This window comes from Ursus americanus, chromosome 22, assembly GCF_024610735.1.
Source record: "Ursus americanus isolate L20-20 chromosome 22, mUrsAme1.1.p, whole genome shotgun sequence".
NCBI lineage: Eukaryota > Metazoa > Chordata > Mammalia > Carnivora > Ursidae > Ursus > Ursus americanus.
Window position 1 is genome coordinate 53,494,151 of NC_142148.1, and position 13,032 is coordinate 53,507,182.

Consider the following 13,032-nt stretch of genomic DNA (forward strand, 5'->3'; position numbering starts at 1 on the left):
GCTTCGCTTTCTTTCCCGGAGCATCTTTGAGGTCCGGCCTGCACTGTCCAGAGCTGGGGTGGCGGGGAGGGCCTTGGCATGTCGTGGTGTCCTGAGGGCCTGTGCTGATGTAGTTGGGCTGGGTCTTGGTGCTGAATGTTGTGGGTCAGTTTCCCGGACGCTCAGGGCATTCCGAGTGCACTCACTGAGCTCTTGCATTATTTCTAGAAAGGTTTCTTGAAGTGCATTTAAAACATTTGTTTGGTGCCCCTGTTTCTTTCTTCCCAGACTCGAGCGAGGTGTGTGTTGGCTTCCTTCTCTCTATCTTCTTGTCTCTTGAGTTCTCTCTGAACATTTCCAAGATCTTTCCTTTTCTGCTGTGTTGTCTACTTTTCTCGTTTCCATCCTCTGTGTATGTTTTTCTCTCTCACCTCCCTCTTGGCTTCTTTTCACTCCTGTGTCCTGCCAGTTCTCATTTCATGCACTCCCATGTCCCGCCCTCCCCCCAGGACCTCAGTTTCGGCTCTGTGGACTCTTCCGAGCTGATGGCCATCGCAGGTTGGAGATTCTTACAGGGAATCGCTTCTTGTCTGTGGCAAAGCCACGTATTGGCGTTTGTTCAGATCGGCCTGAGCTGCACTGCCCGGGGCTACCAGCAGGGGCTTCGTGGAGCCCAGGGCAGCAGCGGGCTTCCTCCACGCAGCCGTGGCCCGTCTGTGAGGCTGTGGCCCCTATGTCTCTCCAAGCCCAGGCTGGCTCATTAGGCCACCCATCCTGGCCCCCTGATTTCTGCCCTGGGGGCCTCTGCCTCAGAATGTCAGACCCTCTAAGCAGGTTTCCCTAAAGGAGAGGTACAGGTGAGATCTGCCTTCCTGGCCCCCACACTCCTTCCTGTCCCCCAGGACACCAGCCCTGCTGACAACTCCTCTGGAGAGGCTGGGTCCTGAGACCCCTTGCCCTTGCAGCCGTATCCCCCACCCACCCCATGATCTGGCACAGTTTGCTCAGTTACCTGGAGTTTGTGTGTTTTTCCTCTTTCTGGGTTTTGGTGAAAATGTAGTTTGTGTTTTATTTTTTCCTCTTTTCCCTGTTATTCAGTCTGATTTCTGGGAGTGGGAAATTTCAGATCTAAGGGACAGGCATGCTCTTGGTAGGACTTGGAGTCAGTTGTTAAAAGCTCAGCCACGATTCTCACTGCTCCGGTTGGTTCCTGACCTCTGGTGAATGTGGTGGAGGGCTGCCTCACCCCTCTTTGTAGATTCCCTCCAGCATCTCCCCATACATACTGACACTGAGAGCCACGGGCCTGGCTGGGGCTGCAGGTGAGCCGGCTGCTGTACCTTGACCCTCGGGCTGCCCCTGTGTAGGAGAGCTTCGGGAGAGCTTCTCACGTCTGGTCACGGCGAGGGCAGGGGGAAACTTGGGGTCTCGCCTGACACCCTTCTGGGCTGCGGTGCCATTACCATGATCCCAGGGTCCCCTCTTTTCCATGTGTCCATCATGTGCAAGGGCCTTGATGGTCAGTGACTAGACCCAAGCCAGCCTCCTGCTTTGGGCTGTTCTGGAAGCAGAGGTGCAGCTTTTCCTGTGAGCCTTTTGGAAGAGTTTGTTTCTGGCCTCCTTCCTCACCAAAGTGGGATATAAATGCAGAATCTAGGGGCTCGTGCCCCTTTCGTAAGTGAGAGTCCCCAGCAGGTGCACGGGGGCCCGGCGGCTGCACCCTACCTCCCGTGTCGGGGTTGATCTCCGAGGATGCCGGTCACCACACCATGTCCCAAAGCAGGGGTTTGTCTGGCTTTAGTGCCTTATTTGAATCTCTTGTTTGTCCTGCAGGAATAAAGAAGGACCCAGCCAAGGCCTTTGTGCCCAGGACTGTCATGATCGGGGGCAAGGTGAGGTGATGTCCTCTGTTCCTTGCTTGATATTTAGCCTGAATGCACAAACCACCATGCTTTTTGTCCGTGCAAACTGGGTCCTAACCGGAGTGCCGGCTGCCCAGTGGGCTGCACCCTGCGGTGGCTCAGAGCTGCCGTACGCACGGAATGCCGGAGGCCTCTGCTTCCCTGGATGTGCTTGTGGACTGAGTTGGTTTCGTGTCCCATCAGCGCAGCAATAGGAGGGAGCCGAATGGGATCCCTGCCTGCCAAGCACGTGGGAGTGGGGGTCTTCAGCCCCGCGGGCTTGCTCCCCTCCATCTGATGGGGCACCTTCCTTGCGTAGCCACCACCCTTCCACACCTGCGCCCCGCTGTCAGGCCCCGGCATGCTGCCCCCTCACTCCCCTGCACTCGGTGAGCGGACGTAGATGCCTGGCTGCTTCCTCAGCCAGATGGGCACCCGCTGGGAGCTCAGCCGAGCTTTTTTTCATTTTATTCACGACAGTGCCTGCTTTTGACATGTGTCATGCAGTTCCACTGTGTTCCCATCGCTCTCTGGTGGGCCTCCTCTTCGTGTTCTGCGCTCCAGGGCCTGTGTCCCCACCCTGTGCCGCTTTCCCCAAGAGCCTCAGTGTCATCAGGGAACATAAGGGCACTGTGGGGTGCAGCTTCTCCATGGGGGCTACGGGGTGGAGCCTGGGCACTTTCTGCTCCGCCAGCTCAAGCACACGTGCGGGTAGGCGGGAGGTACGAGCGCCTGCCTGGGGCCAGGGAGACCCCGCCAGCAGCTCAGGGCCACCAGCTGGGCCCCTGCCCTTGCCCCAGCACCTGTCGGTTCCTTTGTCAGAATCCCAGGGTGCGTGTCTTAGAGGTATGGGCTTTCCAACCGTTCTTTAAATGGTCATTATTAACATTTCTCAGCCTAGAGAAAAGTAGAAAACATGGACATACACCCATCCCAGACTCCTGCGGGACCGTTGCACGGTGAATCCCAGGCATAGTATCACTTCACCTGCAAATACTTCACACGCGCTCCCAGTGCTGTTTTCCTCCCAGAGCACCACAGCAACAGACTGTTCTTAACACCACCACACGGTTCCGCCTTCGCCTTAGAATTACAAGTATCTGGAGCAGATTGTTTGAGTCCGGACCCTGGCAAGGGCCTCGCCTGGCGATAGCTTCCCCCGTGCCTGCCTCTCCTCTCTTGCTGCAGCTGCTCTGTTACAGAGATTGGGTTGTGTGTCTTCCAGACGTCTGTCTGGCGTGTTCCAGTATGTTCCTTAGTTCCCTGTGTTTCCTGTACGTTGGTAGTTCTTAAAGCCCTTCTCCTTTTACCTCCTCATTTCTGAAGAACTGACTTGAGTCAGAGACAAGTTTGAGGCTAACAGGTTTCAGCTCGGGCTGAGGCGGCCGTTGGGAGAGGCTCTGGCTGGAGTAGGGTCAGGGCGGGCGTCACGCCCTGGGGGCGCAGGGTCCTCCGTCAGGAGGCTGTCTGCCACACAGGCAGGCGTGACCTCAGTGACCCAGCACGGGGCCCCAGGACCGTCCGCGGACCCTGCGCTGCCCTGAGCACGGGCGTGTCCGTCCTGAACTCCCCTCTGTGTCTAGGCGGCCCCCGGTTACCACATGGCGAAGATGATCATCAAGCTGGTCACATCCATCGGCAGTGTCGTCAACCATGACCCAGTTGTGGGCGACAAGCTCAAAGTGATCTTCCTGGAGAACTACCGAGTGTCTTTGGCTGAGAAAGGTAGGCCCAGGGCAGCTGTGTGACACAGGAAAGCCCACCCCGCCTGCGTGCAGTATGGGTGGTCATTGCTGCTGGGGCAGATTAACTCGGTCCTGGACACCACGCTCTCCCAGCCGGAGGGGCCTTCATTCTTGCAGTGAAAGGTTGCGGGGAGGCTCTCTGCCCGTCACCAAGTGCAGAGAACTAGTCTCAACTTCAGACATCCTCTGTCTCTATACTTTCTCACTTCTGCCTGTGACCTCGGTCCTCCCCCTTCCTCTGCTCCCCGGCTTTCATTTCGGCTCTTAGAGCTGCTCTTGCTGGTGGGATATCCTTCCAGGTCGGCCTCCTCCCTCCCTTGTCCCACCCCCAGAGGATGCTTCTGCCGTCACCATCTGTGTGCTCTCAAGGGCATTACCCACTTCTGATCTGAGCTGGCACCTGCCTCTTCTGTCCTTTCCAAGGGCAGCTTAGGGCCTGACATCACGCCCCCTTGTTGAGAGGTCAGTCTGGGGCTGTTCCTCCAAGGGCGTATGCTGTCATCTGGAGAAGTTCCTGCAGCCGAACATGCCTTGGAGCATGACTGTCCTGAGCTGGACAGGGCTTTCTAGAGTGGCCACTTCTGGAGGCCCTGGCGGGAACCAAGAGGTGGGAAGCCTGCGCCGGGCATCCTGGCTCTAAGTAGGCACTTGTGTATCTCAGGCCGGCCAGCTGCCCCTTCTGCATGGACTAGCGACGTGCAGGCTGACTCACTCCCCTGTCCCACCAGCTCGGCCAGCTCATCAGACTGTCTGTGTGGTCCCCCGGCTGTCACAGACCATACGTGGTTCAGGGTCGGTCCTGTGGTTAGTTCTTCACTGAGCTTCCGGCACGTCTTTGTCAAGCCCTTTGCCTCCTGGAACGGCCCCTCCTCGCTGTTATGTGGGGCCGGCTGGCTCCTGGACATCTTTAGAACTGAACTTGGGGTGCCTGGTCTGGGACCTCGGGGCTGGGGTCTGGGCCCCCCCAGTGCGTCCCCAGGGCTTGAACCTGCTGTAGCAGTGTGTCCACTGTCACGTCAGCTCGTGTCCCTCTGCTTTCCATGTAGAGCTGCATGGGGGCTGGAGATGTCTGTATCTCTTTACCCTGGCTCCTTGGGCTTGACCTTGAAGAAGGGCTGAACTCTGCTCCTTGCTGACCCCAAGTGCCAGCCACTGGCTGGGGAAGCAGCATCAGCTCCATGGACAAGATGACGATGTAGGGATAGGATGCCAAGGCGGGGTGGGAAGGTGAAGCTTTCCCACCAGCCACATCCGGAGGCACGGCGAGCCCACCCTAGGGAGAAAGCTCAGGGCCCCGGCATTTGGGTCATCGTCGTGGCCGGCCGTGCCGCCTGCATATAGCACAGAGTGACTCGCACGCGTGTGAACGCAAGGACATTGCCCCACCTTCCGAGTTCTCTGGTTCTGTGAGTCCAGATTCCTCTTGAAGGGCTCTGCAGAGTCATATGAGCCGATGGCATGAGACACAACTCCTGCTGGGACGAAGGGAATGATAACACCAAAAGCCGGAACCAGGGGCCCTCAGACCATGGTTGGGCCTGGCCCCTGGAAGTTCCAGAATAAAGGTGTTTTGCGACCTGGGATCTTCTGAGGAGTCACCAGCTTGGACACAGGCTGCCCCGGATCAGGAAGGGAAGCCCGAACAGGCCAGCAGGGGTGGGCGCAGGGCTCAGGCCCGTCCTGGACTGACCAGGGGGTGGTACCTGCTCCGGGAGCACAGTCGTGGACTGGAGGGGGGCGCATGGTGTCCCTGCACACTTCCCACGGCTCTCATGCTGTGAGCAGCGTGTGCTGACGTACCTTCTTGCCCACTTGCTCGCAGTGATCCCCGCAGCAGACCTGTCCCAGCAGATCTCCACCGCAGGCACTGAGGCCTCGGGCACGGGCAACATGAAATTCATGCTCAACGGGGCACTCACCATCGGCACCATGGACGGCGCCAACGTGGAGATGGCTGAGGAAGCTGGCGCTGAGAACCTCTTCATCTTTGGCATGCGTGTGGAGGACGTCGAGGCCCTGGACCGGAAAGGGTGTGTGCGTCTGCCCCCATGCCATCGGGGGCGCAGCAGCGTCCTGGGCACTGCTCAGAGCCCTGGGGTGGGGGAGCTGCGAGCACTCTGGGAGCCAGGCCCATGCCTGCCGGGGTAGATTCCCGCCTGACAGCTGAGGGGGCCTGTGGGCGTGTCGTCCATGCCTGCTCCTGTCCCGAGCACCCCACAGGCTGTCCCGGGGGGCTGGTCTGGGCGGGAGCTGGCTGTTCTGTGCTGGGCTCCACTGGCCCAGTCTGTGGGGTTCCGAGCGAGTGTTTTCAAAAGGGTGGAAGGCCCCGGTCTCTGGAGTGAAAGCCCTAAGTGCTCTGGGCCAGTGTGGGGTTTGGGGCTGGCCTACTGCTGAGATTCCCTGGCTTGATTCTGTAAAGTAACCTTAGTGTCTTGGAGTAGTCTCAGGTTTACAGAAAAGTTGCAAAGATAGCACAGAGTTCTGTAGACCCTTCTGCCAGTTTCCTGTTGCTTACATCCTCTAGGTAGAGTGGTACGGTATCAAACTTAGCTAACCGAGAGCAGCGCATTGTTATTTATTAAAGTCCATGCTTTACTTCACTGTTTTCCCGTGAATGTCCTTCTCTGTCCCAGGATCCCATCCAGGGCGCCCCCGTGTTTAGACAGCAGGTGTCCTGTCTCCTCTGGCCTGTGACACTTTCTCAGCCTTTCCTCATATGTCATGACCTCGGACGCTCTTGAGTCTGGCCCCAGCCTGATTCTGAGCGACAGTGAAAAAGACAAGACAGTACTGCCTAATTGCCTACAAGCTCTCAGGGGAATTGGTGAGGCCTCAGGCACCAGCTGAGCGAAAACCCAGGAGTCACGGCTTGAGAGCGAACCAGCCTGAGAGCACAATCCCCCACGTGTCCTTTTCTGCCTGCCCCTCAGTTGGGGCCTTCTGCCCCATCCCGGTGTCCTGGGATGGCGCATCTGCTCCATGCTTCCTCCCCGTAGACTCCCTGACGGCCGTGCCCTTTGTGTCAGGTTGTGCCTGGTTTACACCTCATTTCCTTTGTCATGGCGGGAAGCGGCGGGGGGGGGGGGGCGGGCAACGGTTAGGGGCAGGGGAGCGGGGTGGAGACGGCACGCAGCGGGCAAGTCCTCAGGCAGCCTTCACAGGAGCAGGATGGCGCCACGCATGTGTGTGTCCTGCGTCTTCCGGCGATCGCGTTTCTGAGAACGGGGAGCTGTGGGATTAACGTGCACGTCCAGCACATCGCGGCCTCTGTGCGGTCCGGCAGCGCGTGTGGCGGGCGGCCAGCCCAGCCCTCGCAGGCCTGGAGCCGGGGCTCGTGGCACAGCAGGGAGTGCCACACAAGCGCCCGCCGCTCACCCCGCCTGCCCGCAGGTACGATGCCAGAGAGTACTGTGACCGCCTGCCCGAGCTGAAGCAGGCCGTGGACCAGATCGGCAGCGGCTTCTTCTCCCCCAAGGACCCAGACTGCTTCAGGGACGTGGTCGACATGCTGCTGAACCACGACAGGTTCGTTTCCATGTCCTCCCCACTGGCCGCTCAGACACGCGGCTCCTCCTGCTGGGCTGAGGACTGCACTTTGGGGGGGACCCTGGGCCATGCCGAGGTTTGCTCCCCACCCCAGCCCACAGGCAGAGCCTCGAGCCGGCAGCCAGGCCCTACGGGGGCCTCTGGAGATGCTCGCCTGCTGGGGGAGCCCTGGTGGGGAGGGTCCCCGGCTCACGGTCCAGCCCCAGGCCCACCCAGCCCTGACCCCCCACCAAAGGGCATGACAAGCAGAAGGTGGTATCGCGTGGGGCTGGTCGGAGGCGATTCCAGAGTCCTGTCTTCCCCAGGGAGAATGGGAGTGTGGGCAGGATGCCCAGCAACCTCTGGAGGCGAGGCAGGGTGGGGGCGCTGTGCCTCCACAGCCAAAGTCCCACAGTCCCGGCTGAGGCAGATGCTGGTCGGTGGTGACCCCAAGTGTTTAAAGTGTAATTGACTTGTGACACAAATTACGTTGTAGTTAACGTTTGATTACAGCACATCAACACAGGGTTCACGGACTCACTAATTCACAACAGGGCAGCACTGCCACTTGCACACACACACACACACACACACACACACACACACACCTCCCCCCACCCCCGTGACAGTTCTTTGCTCCGCCCCATTGGTAAGAGCTGAATCCCGTCAGTGCTGAGGACTGACCTCTGTCCCCCGCTCAGCTGCCTTTGGGTTGGTTTCCTGTGTTGCTCTCCGGTGAGTGCTGCGAGCTAGTGTCAGACCAGATCACGGCCCCGCACAGCAGAGGGCGGGGAGCCTGGCCCCGGCCCAGCCTGGGGTCAAGGAAACATGGTTCACAGTTTCACGAACCATCCATGTGACTCGACCGTGAACAGAAACGCAGCTCCCTGTTCATCAGCCGTGCGTGTTGTCCACAGCGTCCTTTCCCTGGATCACCAGTTCTCGCCTGGTGGGGCCCGGGAACAGATGGCCAGAGGAGCCTCGCTGTCGGCCTGTGCCCCTTCTCCTGGGCGGCGGAGTCGGCAGGAAGCCGCCCGGCCCGGGCCGCTCTGCCCCAGCTGCGTGCGGAAGGTGCAGTGTAGACAACCACTGCTTGAAAGAAGTGGCTGAAAACAAGGTTTTCGTAGAATAGTTTGCCCAGGGCAAAGTATTGCTCGTAGAGCCTACTCTGTGGCTAGGAAGATGCCATCATCCCAAAGCGTGAAGCCTGGATGGCCGGGGCCTGGTGGCCTGTCTCCTGACCGTGGACTCACCACCTGCCCCAGTGGCCTAGCCTCCTCTCTCCCGTTTCAGGTTCAAGGTGTTTGCAGATTATGAGGCGTACGTGGCGTGCCAGGCCCAGGTGGACCAGCTGTACCGGGTATGGTGGTAGGGCCCCCGAGCTGGGGGGGTGGCCCTGGCAGGGGAGCACCGGGGGATGTCTCTTGAGGTCCAGTCCGGGGAGGCCGCCGTTCACCTCGTGGCCCAGGGCAGGGTGGCTGGGGGCTTGGTGGGCTGAGCTACGTGGACACGGCTGTCTAGGGCTTCTCGGTCATCTTCCCCTTAGACCGTCTCAGTTGTCCCTCTGCTGTCCCCTGGTGAGGCTGGTTGGTGCCTTGTGACCCCTTGGGGCCAGGCCACTGTCCACACTGGCACGTTTCTGCACAGCCTCTGAGCAGCTGCCACAGAACGCATGTGAGCAGGACAGGAGTTTCCTTTCTGCGGGCGGCAGAGGCGATGGGCTGTGCCCCACCCTGTGGTCTGAGCCCCCACGCGGGTGTGACCGGGATGGTGTGGGGAGCAGGTGCAGGGCCAGGATAACGTGTGTGTGCACACAGAAAGCCTGTGTGTGAAAATGAGGACGAGAGTGCTTCCTTGGAAAGGTGCGGGCTTCCATGTAAAGTAGAGGGAGGGACCCGTAGCTGTAAGGAGTAGCCTTTCTAGGGCCAGACCACTGCAGCCAGCTCCACACTCCTTGCAAAGGTGGACATGGGGGGACCCCTCATCCCAGTTTCTTTGTGGAGCGTGTGTCAGCCTGTGTCCACGAGGGAGTGGGCATGTCCATGTGGGGCTTCATAGGAAGACGCAGGGCCTGAGCTTGCGGGGGTCAAGGAGGGTGTCCCTGGGTACCCACTCCTGCCCTTGCTGGGGTTTTCCAGATGCCCAGCCTGTGTGCCCCATGGGGGTGGCCGTGGGCAAGGACTCTGGCTGTGGTGATGTGACTCTGCAGAGTGGTGGGTCAGATGGCTTCTTCCCCAGGTTCTTGGATGAGGCCTGAGGGGTTTGTGTCTCTGATGTATCGCGGTCCTGGCCCCCTTCCCCCACCTTTAGGGAAGCTCTCTGCCCTTGGGGACCCGTGAAAGAACAGGGGGGCCTGGGAAACTAAGTGACTAGGCAGGGCTCTGGGGAGTGCCTTTGCTCCCCTGACGTGGGACTCACTGAGTCTGCCCTTTCGGGGAGCCTCCTGTTGATGCTGGCTCAGTCCAGGGGTGGTTGCCCGGCTCTGGGGGAAGCCGTGGACGGGAGGCCAGTTGGCCGTCTTCCCTGGATCCACTTGGCAAGTACTCACCTGGTGGTGGTGTCAGGTGGGCTGTGCCCCAGAGTACGTGACACATTTTGAGGCCCAGGGCCTCTTCAGGCTCCTTGCCCCTGTATCTAGGCATTTGGTAGCTTTTCTGGTCAGTGAGGGCCCCCATTTCAGTGAGCTGTTGATTGCAATTTGGTCTTTGTTCATCAGGCTGCCCAGGGGCTGAGAGCCCGTCTGGAACAGTCCTGAAGTTCTGCAAGTGCAGGCTGTCTTGCGTGCTACCCGGGATTACTCTTCTTTCCTCTGCAGAACCCCAGGGAGTGGACCAAGAAGGTCATCAGGAACATCGCCTGCTCGGGCAAGTTCTCCAGTGACCGGACCATCACAGAGTACGCCCGGGACATCTGGGGCGTGGAGCCCTCTGACCTGCAGATCCCGCCCCCCAACCTGCCCAGGGATTAGGCGCCCTGGCAATGGCCTGCTGTTTCTGGAGGGCCCTGGGGATCGTGGTGATGGCTTGGGGTGGGCAAGGAAGGAAAGGCGCAAAAAGGGAGATGCTCCCCAGTTTCCTGCAGGAAAGCAGAGCTTGCAGCACTGACTGGGGCAGCCGGCCCCGCAGCTTTAGCTCACCTGCCCCAAGGAGGTGGGGAAGGTGTAGCCACCGGCTGGGCTCCTTTGAGACCTTGCACGCGCCTCGCAGTGAGCTTGTGTTTAGTTTCGAGCCTCTAGATTCTGGGGTCCGGGCAGGTAACTGTGGTGAAGCCTGGGGAACCGTGTGTTTCTGCACCACACGTACTGGCCTGCCGGTGCGGGCTCCCGGCCTCCTCGCAGTGTCTGCAGCTGCTCCGTGGGGGCTCTGGCTCAAGGTTTCCAGACTGATCAGATGAAGGGGCCCTAGGATGACTGAGGGGGATATGGGGGGGGGGGGACACCTGTGTCTGGCATCTAGGGGTCCTTGGCTAGGACAAGGCTGGCTGATGCAAAGTTAGCTTGGATTTGCTTTTTCAAGAGGATAATCAGCTTCCCAGGGAAATGAAAGTGGCTGAGGACTTTTCTTGTTTTAGCAACTAAAGTTACACTGCTGAAGTTTGGTGCTGGGGAGGCAATGCTGGAATATGTGCCCAGGGTGGGGCGCTGCCTTTGCTGGAGAGGCCGAATGCCCCTGCCGCTCCTGTCTTACACTTGGGGCCCGCCTCCCCTCTCCCTTCGTTTCCACCAGTGCGACCACCTTGGAAAGGACTGAGCAGGCCCAGAAGGGAGTCCACTTTCCACTCTGCCTGGACGGCAGGATGCTGGTGGCAAGGGTGGGTGAGCCCCTCTCGGCTGCCCCGGGGAGAGAGCCGGGGAGCAGGCCAGCGCGCTTCGCCACAGGCTTGATGGAGACACGGGGTGGGAAACACCGTTCCAGGGCTCTGCCTCCTTGCATGCTGGGTCTGGATGCCACGGGCTCTGCCCGCACCCCAGGTCCTGATGCTCACAGATTCAGGCCATGGAGGATTTGCTCACGTGTGCACTTCACCAGAGCTGTGGAGGTCTGCTGGGGAGGCCCACATTCTGGGGCTGTGGTCACACCCCTGCCACCTTCCACTGCCCCATTTCTTAAGCCGTGTGTGACCGTCACTGTGCCACTTGCTGTTACTGCCCTGTGTGAGAAACCGATTAAACCTTCCTGCCCGTGCTTGGTGGACCTGGCCTGTGTTTCATTCTGCGCCGCGGGCAGGGCGGGGGCTGGGTCCCGAGGCAGGCCTCAGACCCTCCCTCGTAAGGGCCCATCACTCTGGGATTAAGGGAGACCAAGCTCTCCCATCCCAGCTGCGAGTGGGACTTAAGAGTATGTGTGCTTCAACTGCCAGCTCGCAAAGAACCTTCAAATCTGCCGTAAGCTGTCATCTGGCTGCTGGCGTTGTTGGCGCAGATTGCATCGGTTCTTTTGCACGTCCTCTGCCAGCCACCCCTGGCTCTTGGACATGGGATGCCCTGGAGACCAGAGCATGTCCCCCTACATTGTGTAGCTGCAGGCTGAATGCAAAGCCAGGAGGGACATGAGCCTGGGGTTGCTACCCAAACAACCTGAGAACGGCAGGACACCGGAGCACCGTGTGCGCCCTGCTGGGGCGGTCTTGGGTCTGGGGAGCTGAGCAGCCGACAGGACACACGGGCTTCCAGAAAATGCATATTAACTGCAGAATTAATAGCTGTGCATGTCTCGATCTGTTCCTTTTTTCCCCCAAGGACTGGTTTTGTAATCAGCAGAGGTTACGTCTGTCCTAACCCCCAGTTTGAGCTTAGTTAATAACCTGAGAGACCAGCAGGTGGGGCACTTGGACCTGATCAGCTGACCCGACGGCCCAGCGGCTCACCAGCCCCTCCGTGCTTTCTCCTCTTCCGTCTGCGTGTCAGCAGCCTGTAGGTTACTTCACACCCTCTCTCACCCCCAAGAATCGAGGCAGCTCGCACGCACACACACCACACGAGCCAGGATGCAGGCTCCAGCCCAGGCAGGGCACCGGTGTCAAGCGTGCGAGCAGGCCGCATGAGTGGTGCTGGCTGGAGGGGGCTGGCAAGGCGGCTCTGACTTGGCCTCCGTCACAGCCAGAAGAGCAAGCCGAGCCTCGGGGGGCCCTTTGGGCCCAGGGGGCACAGCAGTTACACAGGAACATGGCACGGAAAGGGGCCATGTCTCCCTCCGGGGATGGGGCGGTGTCTTGCAGGCAGTGCGCACACCCAGATTTGATGCCAGGGGAACCCGTCCGACAGAAGGAAGCCATGAGCTGACATAAACTGACCCCTTAAGAGTGCTCATGTGTCCACCTACTTAAGAAAGGCATGGTTTCCCTGATGTGAGGGTCACTGCAGGCAGCTTGAAGGTGCCTCAGGAGAAGGTGTCCGCATGACACCTGTCCATAGCTTCTCACAGTGGCCACAGCCCTTGAAGCACAGGCAGGCCTGCGAACGAGGCCCTCTGTACGCCCGGGGAATTTCTGAGCGGCCAAGACCAGCCATCAGGAGAAGTGGGTCCCAGGTGGGTTTACACCCTCTGTTCTGCGTCACGCTTCTGTGCCCTGCACCACAGGGGTAGGACTGTCCTCTGTGGGGGCAGCTTGAAACCCCCTTTCTTATTAAACCATGCGCCTTCTCCTTCTCAAGTTACTTAGCCGGGTTGTAAGAATCTGGCCCTTCACCAGCACCGGGGCCAATGAGAAGCAGGATCTTTAGAGGGTGCCAAGTGGGGGCAGCAGAAGTACAGGGGAGACTGATTTGACAAAAAGCTGAACACAAGAACCCCCTCTCCCAAGTGAGTGAACGAGGCAGTGCTCATGGGGCAGAACTAGAGACCCCGCACTCCAGTGCCCCAAAGCCTTGCATAGACTCATGC

At 59.6% G+C, this 13,032-nt stretch overlaps 1 protein-coding gene across 1 annotated transcript in view; it reads left to right on the forward strand.

Annotated features, from left to right (window-relative positions):
* Positions 1-11,334, forward strand: part of PYGB (glycogen phosphorylase B) — a 58,268-nt gene extending 46,934 nt beyond the window's left edge. Inside the window, exons 15-20 of the mRNA XM_045810894.2 lie at positions 1,813-1,871; positions 3,464-3,605; positions 5,448-5,655; positions 7,016-7,150; positions 8,444-8,510; positions 9,966-11,334. Coding sequence (XP_045666850.1) covers positions 1,813-1,871; positions 3,464-3,605; positions 5,448-5,655; positions 7,016-7,150; positions 8,444-8,510; positions 9,966-10,118 — 764 coding nt within the window. The 3' untranslated portion in view covers positions 10,119-11,334. The remainder of the gene's footprint in view (positions 1-1,812; positions 1,872-3,463; positions 3,606-5,447; positions 5,656-7,015; positions 7,151-8,443; positions 8,511-9,965) is intronic.
* Positions 11,335-13,032: the final 1,698 nt, after the last annotated feature.